The sequence below is a fragment of the Hippoglossus hippoglossus genome, chromosome 11, assembly GCF_009819705.1.
Source record: "Hippoglossus hippoglossus isolate fHipHip1 chromosome 11, fHipHip1.pri, whole genome shotgun sequence".
Taxonomy (NCBI): domain Eukaryota; kingdom Metazoa; phylum Chordata; class Actinopteri; order Pleuronectiformes; family Pleuronectidae; genus Hippoglossus; species Hippoglossus hippoglossus.
The window spans coordinates 1,703,370-1,726,290 of NC_047161.1; the positions used below are offsets into that span (position 1 = coordinate 1,703,370).

General features: G+C 43.9%; 1 protein-coding gene across 2 annotated transcripts; it reads right to left on the reverse strand.

The window, feature by feature from the left end:
• Positions 1-762: 762 nt before the first annotated feature.
• cnot3b (CCR4-NOT transcription complex, subunit 3b) lies at positions 763-22,076 on the reverse strand. Of its 2 annotated transcripts, none has more exons than XM_034600824.1 (20): positions 21,919-22,076; positions 18,169-18,231; positions 16,061-16,128; positions 14,904-14,978; positions 14,235-14,324; positions 12,963-13,091; positions 12,368-12,463; positions 10,070-10,198; positions 9,765-9,855; positions 8,554-8,687; positions 7,353-7,409; positions 5,961-6,954; positions 5,568-5,673; positions 5,292-5,439; positions 4,522-4,656; positions 4,145-4,241; positions 3,383-3,584; positions 1,983-2,115; positions 1,560-1,685; positions 763-1,367 (listed from the first exon to the last, which is right to left on the reverse strand). In XM_034600824.1, the coding sequence occupies exons 2-20, from the start codon at positions 18,191-18,193 to the stop codon at positions 1,269-1,271; spliced, it is 2,934 nt and encodes a 977-aa protein (XP_034456715.1). In that variant the 5' UTR covers positions 18,194-18,231; positions 21,919-22,076; the 3' UTR covers positions 763-1,268. The 2 variants fall into 2 exon arrangements, with proteins under 2 accessions (XP_034456715.1, XP_034456714.1); XM_034600823.1 differs by having other exon boundaries at positions 16,040-16,128.
• Between the last annotated feature and the right edge of the window lie 845 nt (positions 22,077-22,921).

A 22,921-nucleotide genomic window follows, 5' to 3' on the forward strand; every position in this document is an offset into this window, starting at 1 on the left:
TTACTACCGACACCTCGGCGGCTCTGCTGTCACACTCCTCCACTGGAACGGGACGGGAGGAGGCAGGCCCGGATATTTTTAGACGCCACGGATTCACAAAACGAAGCGGCCACTTTCACCACTTCACACGAACACAACAACAGAGCCTCGGAGATACTTTAGAGTGCGAGAGTGAGAGAGAGAGGCCTGTGAGCCGCCCACGACCGAACTTCACCCACGTCGTGTTGATTGTTTCTGACTCCGGCCGCTGTCGACCGAACACCAGCCGGAGTCAGTGAAACACCGGAGGAGGCTTCACCGGCGGAAAGATCCGCTTCTAAAGCTGCTTTCAGACATGAACCCAACGTGTTGATGACGTTTCTAACACGTCTGCCCCGGACCTGGTCCTGCTGCTTCCTCACATGTTAAAGACAAACTCCAGAAAACGTCCAGACATGATATTCTGGAGTTCATGTCTGAAAACAGTTTTTCATCAGTGCTGAAGCGATGAAGCCGAATACGCTTTTGTTGTATCAGCTGGAGGAGAACGTCGTTTCGTGAAGGTTAAACTTTTCACTGCAGCGTTAGACGAGGGGGTCGTTTGATTGTTCTAATTGTTGGTTTACACGGTTCTTACAGGTTCAGATTCGTGGTTATTAAAAGACGACGTCCTCTCTCTCATCGTCTTCTCCTCCGTCTTCACTTTAAAAAAACCAAAGTCACATTTGTCACCTGCGTCAGTCCAAAGTTTGAGATGCTGCAGCACAAATTTATGTTTGTGGTCCGGAGCCTCTTTAGTCGGTTTGGAAACAGGACGGAGCCTGAACGGTACGAATCGTTATCTTTGGTTCTTCAGGGGCAAATGTAAGCAACAGCTTTTAAAGCCAAAGCAACAGAATAACACAGAGAGGGAAAAGCACGTGGTCGTCAGGATGTCGGGTGTGATTTTAGTTTTTTATCTGCCAAAACAAAACAAAGTCTTCTTGTTGTTTTAAAGAAAGTTCCAGTTCAGGAAAAAGATGGAAATAAAAGACCTGGTGAAGGAGGAGGTGGAGGAGGAGGAGGAGGAGGGGGCGGGGCTGGAGGGTCGGGGGGAGGGACTGGTGGCGCCCTCCGGCCCAGAACGTCTCCTTTCCAACAGCGAGCTGAGGTCAAAACCAGGAATGTCAGCCGCCGGACCGCCCCGTATTTGTTCGTTCGATTATTCGCTAATTCTTTCCTCCGTCCACGTCCCTCTCTCTCTTTCTCGGTTGTCCGCCCGTCTGTCCTTCCACATTTCTCTCCGCAGGTCACTGGAGGTCACGGTCTTCTAGGTACCGGTACTCGAAAGTGAATCCCTCCTTCTTCCGCTGGCCCCATTTCTCATAGTCAAAGTAGATGTACGTTCCCTGAAGCGAAACAGGAAAACAAAGACACCACAATGATAAAGGGTTCCTCTTGGCATCACCTACGTCTGAGAATCTAACCGACGAGTGGGACAGCGTCGGTCCCCTTCTGGTTGCTTATATAAACATCATCACTAGTGTGGACCTTCGTTGATCCAAACCGTCTCCACACGAGGTCAGAGGTGTGAGACTCACCTGCTCAAACTCATCAGTGATGGTCTTGGGTTCTTCGTGCCTCTGAAACCACATCATGTACTTTGTGTGGAACCTCCACGACTGCTTCTTCAGGGCTTTGGCTGCCAGATACTGGGCCTTAGTGCCCTGCACACAGGAGAGGAGGGCGGAGGGAGACGTTCATTTGATTAAACAAACCACAAGTGATGGAGAAAATACAAGTTCTTTTTGTGCTGTAGATTTAAAAGAAACTAATCCTGAGTTTTGCACAAAATACAACTTGACATTTTACTTTTCATTTTGAAAAAGCAACTAAAACCTTGAATATCCTGAGACGACTCCTGACTATATTTCTACATTAAATGTTCAGTTGTGAAACTCTTCTCCGACTCCTGCTGCGCGTCATGTTGCATCATCGTTCAGCGTGGAATCACACAAACCTACCTCCAGGTAGTAAAAGATGAAGAAGAGGGTCTCGGTCGAAAGCCTCTGGTAAAACTCTACAGTGTCAGAGTGGGGCGGTGGCACCTGGTGGTGGAAAGGCAGGGTGGGGCAGGGGTTCCTCATCAGGTACTGCCTGAAACACAGAGGAGGAGAGGGAGGCCGTGAGCGGGACCGAGAGGAGGAAGCAAAGTGAGACACTTCTAAAACATTGCTTTGACATATTTTACTTTCTTAACATGTTCTGTGCCTGAATAAAGATAATTATCATCATCAAGAATAAATAAAACAGTCAGGCCTTTCAGAATCATTTCACAATCATAGATATTCTCCTCTAAGAATCTCGTTGACGTAGAAAACGTATAAAGCGCGTTGACCCGGTCATGTGACCTGAAGTAACAAGCCTGATGAGTTTCAGTTAGAAACTAAATGGGAACGATCGACTGACCCTGATGAATCCACACAAAGTAGGAAAATTCACCAGTGGGTCAAACTCTCGCTGTTTTCCATCTAAACCTCGTATTTTTAGATCAGCGACAAACCCACATTGTCTCTTTTTGTTTCCACTGCACGTGTCCCTGTCCCCAGAACTGAGGACCGCGTCAAACAAAGAGGACGAAAAGTTTGACGTGAAAACACTCGACAGTCGGAAACAAGCAGGTTAATGAAATGATTAAATTAAGACAAGTGAGGATTGTGTGCCAGTGGATTATGGATATTTAAAAGGTTTTCTTCTCATGTTTTGTTTATATTTAAACATCAACGTCAGATTCCAGTTTTAAACACACAAAAGGAGAAATATGTGTGTGTGTGTGTGTGTGTGTGTGTGTGTGTGTGTGTGTGTGTGTGTGTGTCACTCTCCGCCTCTGGCTGAACAACAGGTTCTGTGGGACAAGAGGTTTTGAGTGTTTGGATTTAAATGTCAATTGTACCTGTGTGGGCTGAAAGCATCGTACAGCCCCAGTATTATCTGTTCAGTGTGTGTGTGTGCGTGTGTGTGTGTGTGTGTGTGTGTGTGTGTGTGTGTGTGTGTGTGTGTGTGTCACTGCACACCGAGGTGAAAATACTAAATATATATTAAATACAATGACACCATTTTTACAATGTCTCCTGGGGCATGAATCTAAATCACAGACTGTAAATAAAGACGGTCGACACACGTTTCCACTTCCTCCCACACAAACGCTGCCACTCAACCAAACACGAGCCGGTCTCAGCTGTCAATCATCATGACGTTTAACCTTGTTTTTATATCATCAAATTACTAATTAAACCATTATTTTTTACAACATATGATATATATCTATGACCTATACTGCAGAGAGCCACCAGGGGGTGACAAAGCGACGTTAACGGCGTGAAGACGAATTATCGCGTGGTTACAAATTTGAATTCCACTGCACCTGATCCTCTCGGAGTCCGATGGGTGGGGCATGTGCGTCCACGCCGCCTCCTCCATGGCCTGTTGGTAGAGCTGGTCTTTGGACACGGGCACCGGCCCCAGCGGACAGACCCCCAGTGACGGGGGGATGCTGACCTCTGACAGCGAGGTCTGAGGCGCAGACGGGGGTCCGGAGGAGGCTGTAGTGCTGCTGGGGAAGATGTCTGAGGAGAGGACAGAGTTAAAAACGATTTAGACCTGATGGAACATACGAGTGTGTGGACACCTTTAAGACCAGTGATGTGTGTTTTATATGAAGTCACTGTTTTCAAGACACACGACTGATGAATAAATAAATTGTAATTTGCTGAAGTACGAGCAGGAAAAGGTGAAATGTGTTGACGGGGATCGTAGTTTGCTTGTGATCACTCGAAGCCTGTACAACATTTTAAAAGTCTCACTTCAGAAAACCCTCAGGATTTAGGAGGATGTCTTCAAACTGTGCTTATTTTTTATTTGACGCCTTCGGTCTTAGTCGGTTAATGTCGGCGCCCGGATGAACCAGGGAGGAAAAGGGTGCAGGAGAGGGATGATGAGGATGGAGGGATTCAGAGAAGTTGAGTCAGGGACGATCAAATCCTCAGCAGTGTTTGCTCAGAGGAGTGTGGGAGGTGAGATGACACTTTGCTCTGTTAAACTGCAGCTTTCCTATTTCTGCTCCGTGGCAACCCTCCTTTTACTCAGCTCCATACCCAGTGTGTGTGCGTGTTAATGTGTGTGTTACCTGGGGTGAGGTGCAGGGAAGGCACGTCTCCCTCCATCCCTGAGCTGAGTGCTGCTCGCTCGGCCATGGACTTCAGGCTGCTCAGAGGCTCCTGGGGCTGATGAGGACAGACAAGGGAAGAGACTCATGGGAAAACAGATTCTGCAGGTCGTGGGTTTTCGGAGTTATCCTTCCCGCCCTTACGGGGGAACTCAACTTCCGCCCACCAGTGATAACACTTTCATGGAAATCATTTGGGCTTCGCTTTTCGGGCTGTTTGTATTGGAGGGCCCCTCCACCCGGAAATGTCTGTGACGTAACATCAAGCAGCCGACGAGCAATTTAGAAACTGAACAAAAAAACGTTTATATTGCCAAGAGAATTGTATTTTCCCATACCTCGTCTTTCATGGTCATGTTGTCTTCAAACAGGGTCGAGTTTTCCGAATCGATTAGGATGCTGTCCTTTAGTGGTAGACATGAAAACTCGGACCTTGGTATTTTCAGAAAGCTCAGAGTTCCTGAGCTGTGACACTAGAAAGTAAATAAACATGGATGACGTTACAGATGCCCAAAGAGGGGCCAAATCATTTTGGATGCCACCTGGTGGGTATTTGCAGAATAGATCACATTAAAGAAATTCCCCCAAAGATGGCTGCTGGTGGGCGTTCATTTTAGACGTATACTTTTATAAAGCCTCTGAAGAAAATGTTGATATTTGCAGAAGTCTCTTCTTTTCTCTCTTCAGATTTCCAGCGTTACTTTACCTGTTTTCTAGCTCTGCTAAACTACAGTAACGTTAATATTAGCAAATCATGTACACGACTTCCCACATCCCAGCATTAATAGGAGGGATAGTTGCTGTATTTTTTTTTAAAGGAAACTAAAAGGTCTATCTTTTTAATCTGACTTTAAACCACTGGTTTTATATTTATCTTTATCCATCGAGCAGTGATGATATCAATGGGTGAACTGACTCTGAACCTGCGCTGCAGATCTAACTCCTGTTAACTGCTCCCATCGAGTATAAACCAGCTTCACTGTGTTAAACCCCTGTGGCTGAGTGGGAGCAGATCCCTGCAGCCTGCTGCTGGTGGAGAAGACTGAAACCAGGAGGCTGTTACAGAAACATCTCAATATTCACACATCACATGTGTTTGTATTCTCACCTTCATGCCATCGGAGGACTGCGAGAAGGACAGCGGTCCGTTCAGCAGGCTGCCGCCGCTCACCATTTTGGCATCGCTGTAGGAGCCCGGCGATGGAGAGCTGGACGACAAAGTGATAGAGCCCAGTAGACTGGGACCAGTATCCTTACTGGGAAGAGGAGGAGAGGAGGAACAGAGGGTCAGCAGGTCATACAGAGGGAGAATCTAGCTAGTAAAAAAAGACAGAAACCACAGAAGAAGATGTTCCCATGTTTTTTTAAATGAATTCAGACTCACGGCTGATTGGCTGTGGAGATCAAAGATGAGGGTTGGCTGTTTTGTGATTGGCTGACACTGTTGAGGGCGGAGTCTGTTGTGCTGTCGGCTACCACAGCACTGTAACCTGCGTGACGGAGGAAAAAATAAATGAGAACGTGGAATCTGACTTTTCAACTCATCGTATCTCAACTGTGAGAAACAGTAAGAATGAACTGGTCGTGAAGTTCAACACTTTAAGAGGAACTCTGACTGTTTCCAGTAGTAAAGTTAGTGGGTGTGTGGATTCCAGTGAGAGCACCAGTACCCTTCACTGTGTTACGTGATCCTTTCACAATTTTATTTTCAGTTTGGCTGAAAGGTCCAGAGAAGCTGGACAACCACTGAGCATCACTTCTGCAGACGGATACTCACTAGTGCTTCCGTTCTGCTTCTGTCGGCTCGGCGGTCTGACGGAGAGCGACGAGTTTCCTCCCACCACTCCGCTCCCCATTGATCCCGAGTTACCCCCGTTGCTCCCGATGATGCCGACTCCGCTTCCTGGAGCCAGGCCTCCCACCGGGCTCTGTGACATCAGAGACAACCCCTGCATCCCCGACTGGCTGGAGCTCAAACCCAGAATCCCAGAGCCGATGCTGCCCATCGATGTCGATGCGCCCAGCAGACCTCCTGATGAAGATGTCGGCCCGCCGACTGTGATGTTCCCACTGCCGATGGAGCCCAATGCGCTGTTGGTGGTTGTGGTGCTGACGCCTCCCAGGGAGCCCGGTAAACCTGGTAAGCCGGAGCCGACGGCGCCTGAGGCGGCTGCCTGAGCGTACGGTGCTGGGGTGGAGCTGGATAGAAGGCTCGCCATGGTGCTCAGGGATGCCGGCATCCCTGATAAGCCGAGGCCCCCGGACATCGGGCTGGTGGTGAGGGAGCTGGACATGCCGCCTTTCCCCAGAGAGAGTCCCAGGCCGAGGCCGAAGCTGTTGGAGGTCTGCGGGGGCCCTGACGGAGGCAGGGAGTTTGAAGTCAGGAGCCCCTGTGTGCTGGCATTGGGGGGAGAGGAGGCGGAGGAGGCGGGGTGGCTGTTGATGCTGGGGCAGGCTATGGGTGCAGAGGAGGAGGAGCTCACTGAGTTCTTGGCCGGCTGCTGCTGTGCCGACGGGTGCGGCGGCTGCTGGGTGGCGTTGCTGTAGCTGCCAGCGGAGGTGTTGGAGAGGAGACCCCCCGAGGTGGTGTAATGACTGTTTCCCCCAGAGCCGCTGCTTCCACCCCCAGCGATGGTCGCCATAGAGACCAGCGAGGAGGGGTTCAGTCCTGAGACGGAGGAAGAAGAGGAGGAGGAAGAGGAGGAGGAAGAGGAGGAGGAGGAGGAGGAAGAGGATAACGAGCAGGAGGGGTTTCCGTTCTTCACAGGTGACTGAAAAAGAAGTAAGAAAACTTGTTAGACTGATGAAATATTTAAGTCCAGGCAGCCGGAGCGTTGAATGTTCAACATTAGAAACATGTCATCATGTGACCAGGACACAGAAAAAAGTATTACATTTAAAAATACCAATACCTGAAAATGTGTGAATATATTTAGGCTGTTATATTAGAACAGTTATTTTAATAATTGAGGAATCTATCAATTAACCATAAATCATGAATATAAAAGTTAGAATCAGAAAATCAGCACAAGTCTGTCTTTCATTAAATGATCATCAAACTTCAGAGTTATCTTCCCACTGACTGATCAATAAATTACATTATTGTTGTGACAAATTCTTTGTGTGTTCCTGGAGGCTGCAGTCACGTGTAAAGTGTGTGTAGACTCACCTGACTAACTTCACTGTCTGTTGAACGTCCTCTCTTCTTGTCATCCTCTGAGTTCTCCTGAAAAAGGAACAACATGCAGGAGATTGTGATTATTCAGGTCTCGTCTATTAGAAACGTTTCTCATTAAAAACATGTTTGGGAAGCGAGACTCGACTGCAGCTGTGCTGAACATCGCTCAAGCTTCAGTTTAAACTGCTCCTGGATAATTAAAAGTTAAAACTACAACCAGTTGAACTTCTGCTTTCCCAGGAGTCCTTGAACATCTCATCCCTTACATTCACCTTGATGCCAAAGTATAACTTCCTGCCAGCAGCGTTTAACGGCTCCACGCCTTCTATTCAGACACATCAGACTTATAATAACTCCTCTCACTGCGTGCTGTCGGTGGGCGGATCGGAAGAACAGATGATATAATGGTAAGAGAGCAGAACAATGAGAGCAGATGGCAGGGCACTACAATCACAGATACAAAGGCAATTATCTCCTAGTTATGTTTTTGATGTTGGCCCGACTTGACTTGAACTTCACTTTCAGGAATTAGATCGTTTTAACTCTTTGATTGAAGAGATAACAATGAGGTAGATGAGGGTCGAGAGACGCTCTGTTACTTTTCTAATTTCACTCTGGAGATTTAACGTTGGAGAGTAAACAGAATATTAAAAAAGCAAATATAAACCCTCTTAACAAGGTGATTGACAGCTTTCCCAGCGCCAGGAGAGGAGTTTGTTTCTCAGCCCCAGAAACCAACGTGTCGGAAACACAACACACAACCGGAGAAAGTTTCATGGAGACCAGTGACAATGTTTTACGGTGGTTACACTTTTATATCTTTCACTTCAATCGGTCTTTGAAACTGAGCAGCGACTGAAAGTCTTGTCTGTGTTGCATCTTGCACAAACATCACTGTAGCACATTGTTCCCAAGATGTAAAGAACAAGAAGAACACAAACGTTACTTCAGTGCCAATGTCCAGAAGTTCAATGCGTGTCGCACCAGAAAAGGTGCAAGGTTTGACCAGTGGAAAAGTGGCTGTAGTTACTCACAATTCTTTGGTAACTGTATGAAAAATCTCTAAATTTTAAACACCAAATGTTGCTTTACTTTCATGAACAGAAAAAGACTCAATCTCGAAGTCAAACGTGCAGGAAATGTCAATTTGTGGACTTCCATCAATAACCAAACTCTGAAGAAGATTTCATACCGTAGTGCAAGTGGCAGGCGAGGGGGGGATGGGTGAAGATGAGGTGGTGGAGGTGGGTGTGCTGCTGGAGTGCTGGAAGATCTCGTCCTCCAAGTGCGAGTGTCCCGGCGGGGAGGTGGCGACCAGCGTCTGAGCTGCAGGGAGCAGGGACACAGAAGAGTTCAGTAACAGTCTCGAGCTGATGGAAAAAGCCGTGTTAACGCGTTGACGCTCACAAGCTTCACTGAACTTGGGTGCATTTGTCTCCTCGACCAGCCCACCTGAGCTGAGACTCAGCCCTGCTCACACTAATGAGGATATTTAGCTAAACAAACTTTTTCCCGTGTTTGAGCCTCTCGTCCGAACACAAACGCACGTTTCAAGTCACTAAACCTGTGATTCAGTGCTCAGTGCAGATTCCCAAAAACTGGGCTTCCTGTGTCTGGGACAAGGGCAACAACAGCAGCTAAAACCGGTTGACAGGAGAACAAGCTCACCAAGCATGCTCACAGAGTTCTTCTTTGGTATGTGACAGATCGCTGATGTGGACTCTATCGCCACCTACTGGCCCGGCATGCCTGTTTAAGTGTTAGTTGTCATTTTTGCGTTCTCGTCTGCGAGGAACTGAGGCTGAATATCTGAGAAAGCGTCCACAGTAGTGTAGACGAGGCCTCAGTCGGATCTAAGATCCACAGAGTTGATTTGAAATAATTCTGCACTGAATTCAGGAGTGAAGGTCATGGACGTCTCTGTGGTTCGGCAGCTACACTGATGGGAAATTCAAAAAGTAATTATACAACAGTCTCCTGATGAACAGCGACGCTTTAAAGGACTGAACCTCTGAATCATCTCCGTTACACATGAACCGAGCTGCTGCTAGGAGCCGCCACCATGCAGAGTCTCATAGTGCCGCTTAAAAACAACATTTACTCTCTGGTGAATGTGTTAAATTATTTATTGCAAACAACAACAGTGTTGTTGTTTGAATTCTCATCTGTTGCTACTTTCATCCTGATACTTTTAGGTTTCAAAACGCATCACTTCTGCTCTGTTTGCGCCTGACGTCAACATCACTCCTGGGTTTTCTAGCCCTTAAAACGTGGATTTTTGGAAAACGCTTCAATCTGGACGGATACAAATGTTATCCGTAGTTATCTGACTTTATTGAAGTATAAACAAAGACACCTAATTAAAGCTAAAGGAGAGTCAAGTCCAGTTCTGCCTCTACTTACGAATGTCGTCCAGATCCAGGTCGTCGTACAGAAACTCGTTCTCCTCAAAATCGGGATCCTGCGACGAGTCTATGTAGTACTCCACATCATCCTGAAATAAAGGAAATGATCACATGTGCATTACTTGAATGGTATTTCTCAGGGTTGACACAAAACAACAGTTAGATTTTCCATAGAAACAGAACGTTACAGTGCAGTTTGTCAGTTAGGAATCATATACAAATATAAAAAGGTTTTCAGAAGCAACAAGACAAACTGTAAAGAATACAAAGTTCAGTCCCAGAGTTTTTTTCTAAAGAGCAAACCTTGATCTTCTTGATGGAGTCCACCTGCAATGAGTCGTTGTCCAGCATCCTCAGTATTGTTTCCAGCATCCGGATGTGGTATCGGTGCTTCTCAATGAACTTCTTCAGCTCCTCGATCCGGTCCTGCTTCTGCACAATGAAAAATGGATCGAGGCAGCGGGGAAGTTATTTTAAAGTCTGACTTCTGTCCCCCTAGACTTTTGGTTTAAAGTTTAAAAGACACTTCTGAACGAAAGCTGTTTGTCTCTGCACAAACTTTTAAATTTGATTTAGATAGTGTCACTATCTAAAAGGACCATGAACCTCCTCCATGTCAGAAAATGGGAAATGAACTAAAAAGCAGAAACAAACGTCAAATAAATGTTTAAAAAAAGATGGTTTCTGTCATTTCAGATTGTTTTTATCACACTGATGTTTGTTCAAGTCTTCATGTTTCTGATAAGTTTGGTTTTAATTGAGTAGACCCAAAAAATAACCCCTTCATGTTTGGAGCTGATGTGGATAAACGGGTGAATCCAGGAACCTCCCCCCCACCTCGTGCTCCTCCATTTGGTGAAAAGATTCTTTCATTCCAATGCAAAACATACATTTGAATGAATTATTCACTCAAATAGTAAAGAACAAAATGGCCCAACAAGCATTAAGATAAAGTCTTTTAAAAATTTAAAACAATAAAAGAATCCCTGTAGTGAGTAAACATATAGGAGGTTTAACAGCATGCGGGTGGGAGGCGCTGCTACATGTTCACTTTACGGCTTAATGCATCGTGCGCACCACTTCTGATTTCAATATTTAATTCTTCAACTCCTTCACAGTTAATTCATGTTCTGAAGCACTTGAGTGCTTCAAACGCCTTTTATTATGTATTTATCCATCTTCCCCCCCCCCGTTTCTGCTTATTTCTATATTTTGGGGTCAAACGTGTTCCAGTTTATATCTTGACCAAACTCCGGATGTTTCTTTTGGGTGAAAGCTTCAGAAGCGGCGCTGTGAGTGACTGGCTGTACTGAGAGGATTATTAAAACACCACGGCTGCTAAAACACACACTTAAGACGCATGTTGTTCGGCTGCTGCTGCCGGACGACATTAGTGGAGTTAGCAGAGTGGAACATATTAATGTGTTTCATCTCAACACATATTAATGCTGCCTCAGCACATGTCGGGAACGCGAGGATTTCACTGTGCTGAGTGCAAACAGGCGACATTTTAATTCTTTATGTTCCACTCACACTAGTTATGTTTTATGGTACAAATTGTTTTTTTAGTCTCAGCCAACGTTTTACTTATTTATGAAGATTAAAATTAGGCAGGTCAAGTTTCTGTTGTTCATTCAGCTGAAGGCATCGGTTGAGCATCTATTTTAATCCTCAACCTTGAAAAGGTATTAAAGAAATATCTAACTTACTAGTTTTATTAAGTTTGGTCCATTTGCTAACATGGAGACGTGTACTACAGCCAGCCACCAGGGGGCGAATCAGATGTTCTGGCTCAACTTTTGGGAGCAGAGAATAAAGAGGAAGGACGATGCATCTCCACTTCAACTTTTGGAGCCAGTCAGTGAAGTAGCGATTGGGGGGGGTGGAGCCTCAGAATAAAGATCCTGCTGATACATGGGCTCGAGAAATCACGAGTCAGACCCACCTGTCAATCATGATGTTTCACCGCGTTTTTATACCATGAAAGAACTAACTTAAACCAAACTTATCAGAAACAAATGACAATAGAACGACTTGTACAGTACTTTGTGTTTTAGTCTGGTCCGTGTCCCATCTGCTAACATAGAGGAGGCAGAGTTTATGACTTCAACATCTCTAGACTTGGCCAGTGACGCAAAGTGCATCAGCGACACAAAAATAAAACCCCTCTGGGTCTCATGCATAAAAAGATCCTTTGTGCAAACTCCATGCTTGGAGCAAAAAATCTGAGGCAGTTACAGAGAAAGTCGTCTTGATCCAAAGGAAATAAGTTGCAAATATTTCCTGTTGTCATAACAAAGACGTAATTTTTGAGACAGTGAAAGTGTGAGGCTACGCAGAACCTGCTCGATCTCGTGTTCTTTAAAACGACTGCTGTGTCCTCAGGGGTCAAGTCAAAGAGCTGTTCTATAAATGAGGCCCCTGGAGAGGACTTTAAGAGACGTGGTCAGCGAGGTTATCCTCGTCAGGGAGCGACAGAAGATGAATGGAGGACAGAGGAGCTCGGTGAGGCTGAGGGTCGACTGATCTGAGTTAATGGAGGGAAACGACACAGAGCAGAGAGGAAAACAATGAATGAATCAGAGATGAGGATAAACTGACCTCCTTGTCTCCTTTCTTTTTTCTGGTCTGGACCGACAGAGACTCCACTTCACTCTCAAACTGGTCCACCTGCATGTTCAACGTGTCGATCATATTCTGAGGAAAGAGAGGAAGAAAAAACAAGAAAGGGGAAGTTAATCTCACAGCAAACGTGACACGGCTCTGAAGTGGTTGTTAGTGTAAAAAGTGCATCTGGAGAAGAAGAAGATCCACGTCTGATTTTCATTCAAAGGACCAGGAACAATTGGCGATGATGAAATAACATGAATCAACACGTGCATTAAAGTTAATCATACATTTAAGTTCAACACAAGTCAAAATACATTTGAGCAGAGTGGTTTGTTTACTGTCACTCCCCTTAATGTATATGTCATAGCTGTGTATTGTCTATATTTTACTGTTTTAAACTATGTGGTGAAGACAAAGATCATTTTCCAATTAAGTTCTCAAGCAACTAACTTTCTATTTGAACCAAAACAGGTTCATGCTGATGTCTTTTGACCTGCAGCAGTCATCTCTCTTTGTTAAACATGTTTTCTGACTAAATGACTGCTCCTGTGCACAGATGATCATTTAATAATAAAATGAAACTCACCGTTAGCCACATCCCGACCTCCTCCTTTTCCCTCTGGGCCGGATCGACCTTCTGTGCCAGACCCAGTCCTTCTTTTGAGTAGGCTTTCGTCTTGGTTTCTCTTTCCACTATCTTGAACCGCTCCATTTGCTGCAGACAGAAACAAAAGAGAAAAGAAAAACATTATTAAAACTTGTACCTATTAAATCGAGGTTTATAATGTTCACGTTAATACTACACAGAAGTACCTGATGAGTGTAAAAATCCCATAAAACAAAGTAAACAACTGAACTTTTACTCTTTCTTAAATAACCTTAACAATCGTGGGGCCATCAAATAGACGGACTGATTATAAATGGAGGTCTTGCACTAAACAAGCAATTCAAAACCACACAGCAGATTATAAATGGGGTAAAACTAAAACTTGGTTCCTGAAGGTTGAGCCTCTTTTATCAGGATTTTAACACCCAACCTAAATTCAGTCCAGGGTCTCAAAGATCCTGAACTGTAAAACAAACTGACTGATTCATCGCTCTGTATTTTTCTTCTCAGGACGAGACGCTTCTAACAAACACGTGTCCGCTTCCTGCACGACTCTTACGGCCGAGCGCACAAATTCAGGTCAAGCAACAAAACCACAGGAAACACGAAGAGCAGCTTCGGGTTAAAAAAACAACTCATCAAGACCAGAGGGAAGTTTGGAGCGTCGGCTCTTGTCGCTCGTTGTAGGTGTGTCTGCATCAGTCCGACTCAGTAACCCTCATTAAAGACTCAGGTGGCGCTGCGCTGAACAACAGCTATCGCACCAGCTCCCACGTTTACCATCTCTCTGTGAAGACGCCACAAGGACTGTCGCCTGAGTTCAGATTTAGATAATTCCAAAATTCTGTGTCTGTCTGACTGTGGCTCGCAAATCTCAAGAACAGTTCATCAGATCAGCTGCACAACTCACATGTGTATTGTTAAGGGCTCGAAGAAGTCCAGTGCGGGATTAGGTTTGAATTGGACATACGCATCACGTGAATCTCTACAGGAGCCTTGATATTTACATAATACTAATACTAACAAACACGAGGATGTTGAGTGTTATCAGTGGGTCGATCACTTATCTGGTAATGGATCAATGACAGAGATTTTTAATAACTCCTAAGACCTGAAGTTTGTCAAATACATTTGTAAACTTTTCAAGAGTCTCAAGAGATGAAATCAAACTCCACCTGCAGAGTGAACACGGGTCCTGGAGGGAGCGTAATCATGAACATGATGCGAGCTCCCTCTTCAGTTCCTACTCACCGTTTCTATGAGTTTGCGATTCTCGACTAGCTGCCGTTTATCTTTGATCTCGTTGGATGCCACCCACGTCTTGATCTGGTCTCGAAGACGCTGTGGGACCAGGAGCAGAGGAGGAGGCAGAGGAGCGGAGAGCGGGGGAGGGAGAGAGAGAGAGAGAGAGAGAGAGAGAGAGAGAGAGAGAGAGAGAGAGAGAGAGACATGAGTGAAGTGTGTGGTACGTGCAGAGACTCGTCTTCAACCGTCATGGAGGGTGAATTTCATACAGGCAACCGGCTTGGCTTTAAGTTTGGTTCTCATGGAAACATCAAGATGAAGCGTGCACACGGCTTCTGGCCGATCATATTCAATGTAAATTATTGCACGTCAGCAAACAATATTCAACCTTTCGTCCATTTTCAGAACATGAGACCTCAGGTCGACCAGTTTCTGCCTCAGCTGCTGATTGGCTACAAACTGGACGATGAGGAAGACTTCACACACAGGAAGTCGAGCCACAGCTGATAAGAACCAATCAGGTGGCTGCATCATCATCATCACTTCCACATGTCTCTGTTGTTGTGCATCCAGACTAAAGCTGACTCTTCTTTAGTTCTGGGTTTAACCCTGAGAGCATTTAAACATCGACAGATTTAATTGATTTAATGGTTCAAGTCATGTCTTGGTTGTTACCTGTAGCTTTTTAATCTCTTTCTTGAGGTCTGCTTCATATTTCTCCTTTTGGTTGGCGTTGGCTGCATTGTGAAGCTGCAGAGAAGAGACAACAAGCGACAACAAGCGACAACAGGTGAAATATTTAAAGGAACACGGTGTACATGCTTGCCACACATTCATAATAACAACAGGAGGAGGATTAAACATGTGCTCTGGAAATACAGAGCGATTTAAGAACTTTTATATAAAATCATGTCATCAGTTGAATGGGGTCAAATATAAACATGAGGAAAATATAAAATCAGCAGAAATCACAGGAATAACAAAATGAACATGTCTGAGTTAACTCAAGCCTCCAGAAAGTCACTGGATTTCTGTGCAGTAAGCTGCTGATAATATAAGTACAGCAGTATAATAAATACAGGATATAATGAGGGGAAAAAGGGCGACTGGGATCTGTGCTAACTGAACCACTAACAGGTTTGTGCCTCTTTATTGGCCAAACAGATCTGCGCTCTGGGCCTGCGGGCTGCTGGGAGCTCAGGGCCGAGCACTGTTTTAATAATAATAATAATAATAATAGTAATGAGGACTGCACATTCTGTTGTGGTGATGGCAGTGTTCATTTACTTATTATGACTGCAAATGCAAATCCCAGTTTAACACCCTTATAAAGAAAATAAGCATAAGCAGGAAAATAATTAAATCACTGCAGCTCATGTAACACGTGAGAGTAGTGTTGATATTAACACGAAGATATTCACACAATCTTGTAATGGTCAAAATTTGTTTGAATGCCGGCTGAAGCAGACACATGTCCCGTTCACAGGCAAAGTTTACAAGTATTTGGTTCCTTGTTTGTTCCCTGATCGACAGGAAATTATAATTTTGTCGTCAGACCAAAATATGGCTCTGGGGAAATAGTGACATTTTCTTATGATCTAATTAAAACTCTCAGTGAAAATGTGCAGAGCTGCAGTGATCGGTCAATTGAGTGAATAACTGAAAGGTTAATGGAAAGGACATTGATTTTCATCTGACATGACATTGTGACGGCATTTTACGTATTTTCTGATGTTAAACAGACAAAAAACATGATACACAGAATAATTTGCATATGAATTGAAAGGTAGAAAAAAAAAAGTTCCACAAACCTTGTCACAGTCCCTCCTCACCTTTTGCCAGATGTCTTCAAACTGTTCTACACCTTCCGCTACTTTTTTCAGACATCGATCTATTTCACCTGGAGGAGGCGAGAAGGAGCAGAACACCGCGAAGGTTTAGTGAAATTTGCAAATATGAATATGTCAAAACACCAGGGGGCGAGTTCAAAGAAGCCGATTTAAAAACTGAAAAAAATGTTTTAAGTTATTCTACGCTACAGATTCGAGAGGATTAACTCGTCAGCATAATCTCAGTAAAAGCGCGAACCTGCTTTTTTTTTTTATAAAAACACGTCACGTTGCTGCTCGAATTTCAAATCACACACAGAAACACAACAAACGCAACACAGAAGAGTCGGGCATTAGCAAATTGTGGCCGACATCTCATGAAATATGCAAATCACTAAAGGTGCATTAAGCTTGTAGGCAGGAGGCAACACACACACACACACACACACACACACACACACACACACACACACACACACACACACACACACACACACACACACACACACACACACACACACACACACACACACACACACACACACACACACACACACACCAAATCTTCAGCTTCACGATCAGAGGAAGGTCGCGGAGTCAAACATGCAGTGACAGGAAGTGAAAATCATTTAGGCCTCGTTATCGCCACCATGTCCCAGATTAATGTTTTCTTCAAGTCACGTGACAACGATAAGTTGTTCGTTAATAAACATAATCAGGTAAAAAAACTTGTTCTTATGCAGTTTGATTATTTTTAGCACAGAGATTATGGTTGTAGTGAAGTGAGAATAGGGAAAAAAAAAACACGTGTGGAAAGTCATCTTTCAATTTCATTATTATATTTAGACAATCAATTTATTTCTCAAATATATTTACAACGCATTTTCCGTTTTATATCATATTAGCCGCAAGATATTTGTAGTTTGGACAAAACAAGACACACGGAGACATTTTCTGACATTTTACAGACTAAACGATTAACTTAAAAAAAGTTATTGGTGGATTAATTGATGATAAAAACTAATTGATAGTTGCATCTGATTCACTGTAATATGTCTGGAGTCTGGGAAGGAAAATCTGAAACAGATGAATAGATCTGTTGATATTTATGTTTGCCGATATGAGCCCAAAGCAGCTTCAGATATTCAGCAGTGTTTCCACTACTATCTCCACGTGGCTCTGACTGTTATTTGATCACCTGTGCGGTCACTCCGAGAAACGAGGGAAGATTCAACAAATGCGAGGAGCCAAAGTGGAGTCTGACCTTAAACAGCCTTGATGTTAAGACACTGCTGCCGGTGTGTTATTTTTAGATGAAAGTCTACCTCCTCTGTAATAATACATTACAATTTGACAGAGCCGAGTCGGTGCCTGCGCTCCATCTTTATTCAGGACGAGATTTAGGGGGAAATACACGTTTAGTGCGCGCGTGAAGAGATGAGTGAAGCTGACAGAGAATCATTAAGGATGAATTTGTTGTTTTCAGCCCTGTGGTGACAAATGGCAGCTGAAAATAACATCAAAAGAAAAAGGACTCCGAGGAAGATTTGTGTGGGACAGAGCTGAGCCGAGGGGGGGGGATTTCTGTCTGTACACAAAGGTCTGGGTTGGGTTACGAGAGTCGCTGTGGTGTTGTGTGTTCAGCTTTGGATGCTGGATATCATCAGAGCACTGTGAACAGTTCCAGACATCAGTCAACGTCGGATTCACTGTCACAGTCCGGGCTGTTTAGATTTAAAAAAAATAAAAGCAGCGAGAAAAGAAGGGAGGAGCAGCAGAGGAGTCACATCTTGACGGGCCTCACTACAAAGTGTGTGTGTGCGTGTGTGTCAGCACTTCTGCACAGATGTCTGCCCACACACATGGATGTCATGTCCCCATGTGCACAAACAGGAAGTGTCAACAATTGCCAAACCAGAGTTTGCTGGGTGATATGGAATATTCTCAGATAATATCATGTTCATTGATAAGATAATTCTCTCTCTCACACACACACACACACACACACACACACACACACACACACACACACACACACACACACACACACACACACACACACACACACACACACACACACACACACACACACACACACACAGTAACCTCACCTTGAAGTTTCCTTTTATCGGCCATGACTGATAACTAGGATGATGTCTTCATGCCTTCTTTCACTGCAGAAAAACACAAAAGAGAAAAGAGTATGTATTAATTAAAACTGCATTTCACATATTGAGTTAAAAAAGCTAAATGTTTAAAAAGCTGATGGAATAAGATACGAGTGTAAACATGCTGAGCTAAGACAAAAATAAACCACTTAAATAGCATTAAGTTTAAAAATAAAATGAAGACACCGATAGAAAGAATATGGGACATATGAGGAGACATGCAGAGAACATTTTCCTCTTTATTAATTAGCTGCTGCCCTGCTCAAGTGTCTTTGGGCAAATCCAGAGGTGCATCTCCAGTTCAGTCTGACCTTTACCCTCTTCAACGTCTCTACAGAAATCTGAAAATGTAACTAAAAGAAAAGTGATGTTGTTTATGTGCCGGCTCCGTGTTAATGTCAGCTGATGAGTTCTACGTCAATATTGTTCCACTTTCATATTACGAGTTTGAGCTTGTTGCATTCAATTCCATTTCCTCTGCATGTTCCATATCACATGCTTTAGCATGTAGGCACACAGGGTCTCTGATATGATGACATGCATTTAATCTGCAATCGTCAGACTGTGAGACGCTGATGTAAATCATCAATGTCTTTTTAGTCCAAGATGGGACAAATATGGAGATTTGTTGAGCTCTGCAGACGTTATTGAATCTTTCCTTCTCTTATTTAAGTATTTTTCTATTGTCCATCATGGTGTAGTCAGATCTTAGTATAGGAGTGTTCAGGCCTCAGGTGTTGTCGCACCACATTCTGTGACAGAGCAACATCGGGTTCACCTGCAGGTGATGTGAAGTGCATCGTGCGCGCAGAAAAAACAATTATTCATTAATGTCTTCTGACTGTTTAAGTAGAATTTCATCTGAGCTGTTTTCACTTTGGCTCCTGCATCTATTGTCCTCCGGTGAGGAGCCAGGACGGTGATGAGCGAGTTGTTCTGATATCAGCATCGGAGATGTCTCTGCCGATAAATGACGGGTCGCGCACCAGCGAGTACGCAAAAAAACCATTTCTGCCGTTCTGTAATGCAGTGTTAGCCAGAGCTAGCTAAAATGTCAGCATGTAGTTTCACGCTGGAGAGTCCCACGAGTAAAATGGCGGCGTGTGCAATGTTAAAGACTTCAGCTTCGAGAGGTGGCACGAGCAAGTTCACAGAGGACGGACTGCAGCAGCAAACTTTGGAAACCAAATTCAAACTTCACTAATTTGACAAAGAAAGCCCCAAGGCAAGAAAGATAACCAGAAATCTTAAGTCGAGTCGAGTTAATTTCCGTTCTGTTGTCAAACTAGATAAAGAAGTTCTATGACGGGTGGGGGAAATGGTAGAAGAACATCTCTACTAAGCTTCATGCCAAATGAGGTGGTTTAATGTTTCCTCTCGCCGCAGTAAACGTGTAATAAACTGTTCTGCTCGACTTTTCCCTTCATGGCTGAGCAACAATTTAGACTGGAATTTCACAGCTGCTGCTTGGTCAGATTGAAAAGTGGATCCTCTTGACCTGGAAAAGAACCTGAGCTGTGTTCAACAAAGTAGCATCGAGCGCCGTCTGTTGATGAGACACGGAGCGCACGCTGAGCAGACATATTTCTAACAAGCAGTCTGAGGTGATGACAATATGCCATCTCGGCTTTAAGGCCGGTTATCACGTTCGGACCCAGGCCATTGAACAAAGGCGTTTCTGATCACGCTGCAGAAACGTAGTATTTATAACGTTGTACTGACACACACCCAGAGGGAAGCTAACGGTTACAGGAAGAGAATAACGCGCATCAGTTCAGCTAATTTACCGAAGGTGTTATCATTTTCCACAATTTGCGGACTTGGACCCATCAAGGCTCCTTGGTGGATGTATTACATGTATATAATTAATATAGTTTATTGTTCAACTTAACGCCGCCATAATTATAAATGACAACAAAGATGCTTTCAGGTGCATTTTTGATGTCCAAAGAGCCGCTGAGCATTTAATTTGAACGAGTCTTTTTTAATGAACGTGTCTTTAAGCCAACAGTTACGTGTACAAGTTACGAGTCTCTCAATCAAAACAATAACAAAAGAACTAGGTTGATTACATCATAATGCAGCATGGGATCATGGGAGTTGTTGTCTTCTTCACCATTGCTGATTAAAATCTACCTGGTGACGACTCAGGTGCGAAAGTATGTTCACGGATGATGTAATGTATAAAAGTTGTTTTCAAGTCATGCAGCACGACGGATACAAACAACCGCCGGGCTAAAAGGCTAGCAGGGTGCTTTTCCTTTGTTAAAGATAATCTTCTGGGCAGATTGCACAGAATGAAATCTGTCACTGAATTCTGCCTCAGATTAAATGGTTAAAAACAATTGATTTATGTTGTAAAATGATGTGAATTGTTGGTATTAAAACAACTCATCCGAGTCCTGAAATACAAACAATCACTGCACCTCATAATGATTTCACCTTTGCAGTTGTTTTTCTGTTTGAATAAGAATGAATTCCAGGGCATTGTTTCATGAAAAATAAAAATGAACAGTGTGCAGACGCTGCCTGAATGAATTTGACTTCATAATCTCTTTATTAAACATCGGTGTCGATCGTAGTAAAATTCAACACGTTATCATATTTTGCTGCGGCCGCTGTGCTAGCATGAAGTTTAAGGCCTTGTCTATTTTTTGGTGACGTTTGTTAAAATGTTTTTAAAAACTAAATATTAGAAACACGTCTCAGTATAACTCAAAGTATTTAATGCGGAGACTGAATTAGTGATAAGCTACAGGGGAGAAAGAAAACTGCATCTTTCAAAATTAAAACCAATAAGGCGAATGAGCAGCTCTCGAAAGACTATAACGTCTATTACAACATTTATAAAGTTGGAAGGTTTGGGATAATTGTATTTAGAGTGTGCACATCGATGTGGATTATTGAAATCACACGATACTATATTAATATTACTCATATGGAGGTTTTCTGCAGGTATAGAGATGCTGGAATCCTGCTGCTAAAAAATATATAATCTAAAGATGATATTTGTGATATTACAATGAATCTGATGGATTAAAGTGTTGTACATTTGTCCCACTTTTGACCTAAACCTGTTAAAACCCTTGTTTTGTTTTTTTCTGCACCAACGCACTTTAATATTTAATGTCTCTGAGATGACGATGGTCTCTGACAGTTTAACTCTCGCTTCCCCAGTTTGATCCGAGGAACACGTTAGAAACCAGGACGTCAGCTGCTGGTTTCCCTGTGAAATGTGCACCGTGTGTTGACTTGAACAAACAAGGAGGTGTTGTTTTTAGCATTTCCTCTACAGCGCGCGGACACATGTGGAGCAGCCGCGGACTCGAACCGCCGGTTTCTGCACCGGATTCACGGTGAAATGTGAGAAACCAAAAAAAAACAGCCGGAACCACCGGGAGCGAGGGTCAAACATTTCTTATCCCGGGATGTTTATCAACACGGCGGGCATCGCCAGCCCCAGCTCCGGGGGCACCGAGCTCCGCGCGGACCCACTTCACTAACCGACCCGGCCCCGGCGGAGACGCGGCGTTTAGTCCGTTTTCCGGAGCAGAAACACGGACACGGAGCAACGTGGAGAGACGCAGCTTCCCACCGGCGGCGCTGCCTGATGTGGAGAGAGGAGAGAGGCGGAGAGAGACGGAGGGGGGACGGTTCACAAACCCATCACCCCCGGCTCCGAGGGTCACTTACCCGGACTGTTCCGAGTGACGGTCTCGGTCCTCGGTCGCCTCCACTTCCTCAAACCTTCAGGGATTCAGTAAAATGGCTTATTTTCTAAAATGTTCACAATTCTTCTCGCTAAACAATCAGTCCGCACATCCAAGATGGCCGCCAGGAACTCCTCCTCCTCCTCCGAGGCCCTGGTGGACACGAGGCCCGCCCACCTCGCCTGCGATTGGTCCACTGTGGCCGCTCGCGCTCTTCTATTCGCCAAAACCTGCTGTCCGTCAAAGCATGCTTGTTTACTACATCCTGTACAACTCGGCCTGTGATTGGCCGCAGGGGATTGTGGGCCTTGGAGTTCGTCTTATTTGACTGTTTGTTCGTTTCAGATCAACTTCGGTTAAACTGATGGATGATTTAAATATATGAAAATAAATGAAAATAAATGAGCGTAATACGAAGCAATAATAATTATAACTATATTAACAGCAACAAGATCAAGTTATTCACTAAAATCCCAGATGAAATTTATTCTCTTACCAATATTTTAGACAAATGAATACACGTCACATATTCGACTTCTCGTCACATGGTTTACTACTTCCGGTACAACTCGCCCTGTGATTGGCCGCAGGGGGTTGTGGACATTGGAGTTCATTTTATTTTATTATTTGTTCATTTCCGATCCTCAACTACAGTTAAACTGCTGGAACGATTTGTTATTGTTTGTAATTTATTTGATTTAAATAAACAAATACAATACGAAATAATAATAACAATAATTATTATAATTATAATAGCAAAAAGATCCATTTATTGTCTGAAATTCTGGTTGAATTACCTATATTTATATACATACCTTGTGATTTAGTCTGTATATGTATCTGTGGCTTTGTGTTGCAGTGTACAGCTTGATTTTTAATAATGTGTTTTAATCATGTGTTATTTGCGTGTTTTTATTGGGTGTTTTAATCATCAGTTATATTGGATGGTTGTGGCGTCGGTATTTGTAATTATATAAATCATTCTA

Bases quoted from the DNA above. Each gene is read 5' to 3' on its own strand.
- cnot3b (XM_034600823.1), bottom strand. From the start codon at position 18,193: ATGGCCGATAAAAGGAAACTTCAAG. The intron at 10,199-12,367 runs GTCAGTTTATCC...TTCATTGTGCAG, and splicing joins AAAAGAAAGGAGACAAGGAG to AAGCAGGACCGGATCGAGGA. The intron at 1,368-1,559 runs GTGAGTCTCACA...GTTTCGCTTCAG, and splicing joins TCACTGATGAGTTTGAGCAG to GGAACGTACATCTACTTTGA.